This window comes from Perkinsus marinus (genome assembly GCF_000006405.1).
Source record: "Perkinsus marinus ATCC 50983 genomic scaffold scf_1104296942454, whole genome shotgun sequence".
NCBI lineage: Eukaryota > Perkinsozoa > Perkinsida > Perkinsidae > Perkinsus > Perkinsus marinus.
In genome coordinates, this window is record NW_003212184.1 from 41 (window position 1) to 1503 (window position 1463).

General features: G+C 48.8%; 1 protein-coding gene across 1 annotated transcript in view; it reads right to left on the reverse strand.

The window, feature by feature from the left end:
- Positions 1–288: 288 nt before the first annotated feature.
- Positions 289–1463, reverse strand: part of Pmar_PMAR026476 (protein kinase, putative) — a gene marked incomplete at both ends in the record, with an annotated part of 1731 nt that continues 556 nt past the window's right edge. The window contains 8 exons of the mRNA XM_002781437.1: positions 289–341; positions 398–545; positions 772–876; positions 918–1001; positions 1046–1109; positions 1153–1241; positions 1287–1354; positions 1431–1463. The exon at positions 1431–1463 is cut by the window's right edge and continues 4 nt beyond it. Of these exons, the coding sequence (XP_002781483.1) occupies positions 289–341; positions 398–545; positions 772–876; positions 918–1001; positions 1046–1109; positions 1153–1241; positions 1287–1354; positions 1431–1463 (644 nt within the window). The remainder of the gene's footprint in view (positions 342–397; positions 546–771; positions 877–917; positions 1002–1045; positions 1110–1152; positions 1242–1286; positions 1355–1430) is intronic.

The following is a 1463-nucleotide window of genomic DNA, read 5'->3' on the forward strand; positions in this document are numbered from 1 at the left end:
GCAATGATAGCTACATCACATTGGACCTACACTCACTGGGCTCGTCTATCGCAATCATCTGGTTCATCTGAATAATCCGTCAAGGCACATCTGAATAGCTACCTCTCCAGCATCCCTCCTATCGAGTATTACCTTTCACCAGATAGTACTGCCCACAAGCTAACCGCTACCTCGTCTACTGTAGGGGAAGAGGACCTCGGTGTGAAAGATCGGAATGCTGCCTTTATCACGCCTTCCTCGCGTTGCAACCTCCCTGTCATCGGCTGTGTAACATAGCTTATCACTTCTTTAGTACTCACGAATGATGCACGCCCCAACAAACTCCGTGTAACCGATGTACCCTGCCAATATGTAGTTCAACTGGTAGAGTAGACAAAAGGGCGATCACCCCACCTACCATCCCCGGTTCGATCCATGGCAGAAGCTACTCTCCATGCATCAGAGGCGCTCATTTTAACCTGAGATTGCCGTAATGCCTCAGCCACTCTCGACACCGGCAGGCAGCCCCGAGCCTCCGAATCCAGATCGGTGAACAATGACCTAACCTAACCACGAGGGGATAACAAGGAAGAGCAGCCGCCGTGCAAAGAGAGGCTTTCACATGTTCTTGTTCTTGAAATGACCATTGATGAGCGATGAGGTTGATGATTGCTTTCTTCAGTTCACTTTGTCGCGCATAGTAGCATATACAATCCACCACCCCACCAGAAAGGAGCCGAACTCCCTGGAATCACAGTGGGGCTATCAGGGATTGCATCGCTCCGCTGTTACATTCATCCAACAATTCTCTGAAGAGAACTTCCTCAACCAACGATGTTTGAGCAGATCAGCGGCGCTCTCTCTCTGTAACGGATCCTTAACGAGCATCTTTTCAACCTGTCGGAAATGATTATAAACTTTAGACTCCCTCCATTTACCAAATCCCGCGCTGCCTTGGATACTCTCAACCTCCTCGACGAATTGCAAACAGTGTCAGGCCATTGAACCCTCTTATACAAAACCTAATCTTCATTCTCTACTGCACCTCTACTGTATCCTTCATCACATTCGACTTCACATCGCTGACACTTGTGCCGAAGAAGGGCAGGTAACCGGTAAGAAGGAGGTAGCTGATTGAGAGTTGTCCAAAGAGGGAGTTATGGTAGTCCGTACAGTATCACACCGAGGCTCCAGATATCACATTTGTAGTCGAAGGGTGGACGGAAGATCTCAGGTGCCATGTAGAAGGCAGTCCCTGCGACCTGTGGAGGCACCCTCATTCAACCGACAACAACAACAACACTCACATTCATGCTTTTCTCAACGTTCACGCCGAATAGTTCTGCCAAGCCGAAGTCGATAACTTTCACGTTACCTGGAGGATTGATATTTACACAACTGTTTCAACACGGGATCACCAGTAGCCCTCGGTGGTCCTCCTAGATACTCACTGGGCTCAGATACATCCACAAAGAGGATATTCT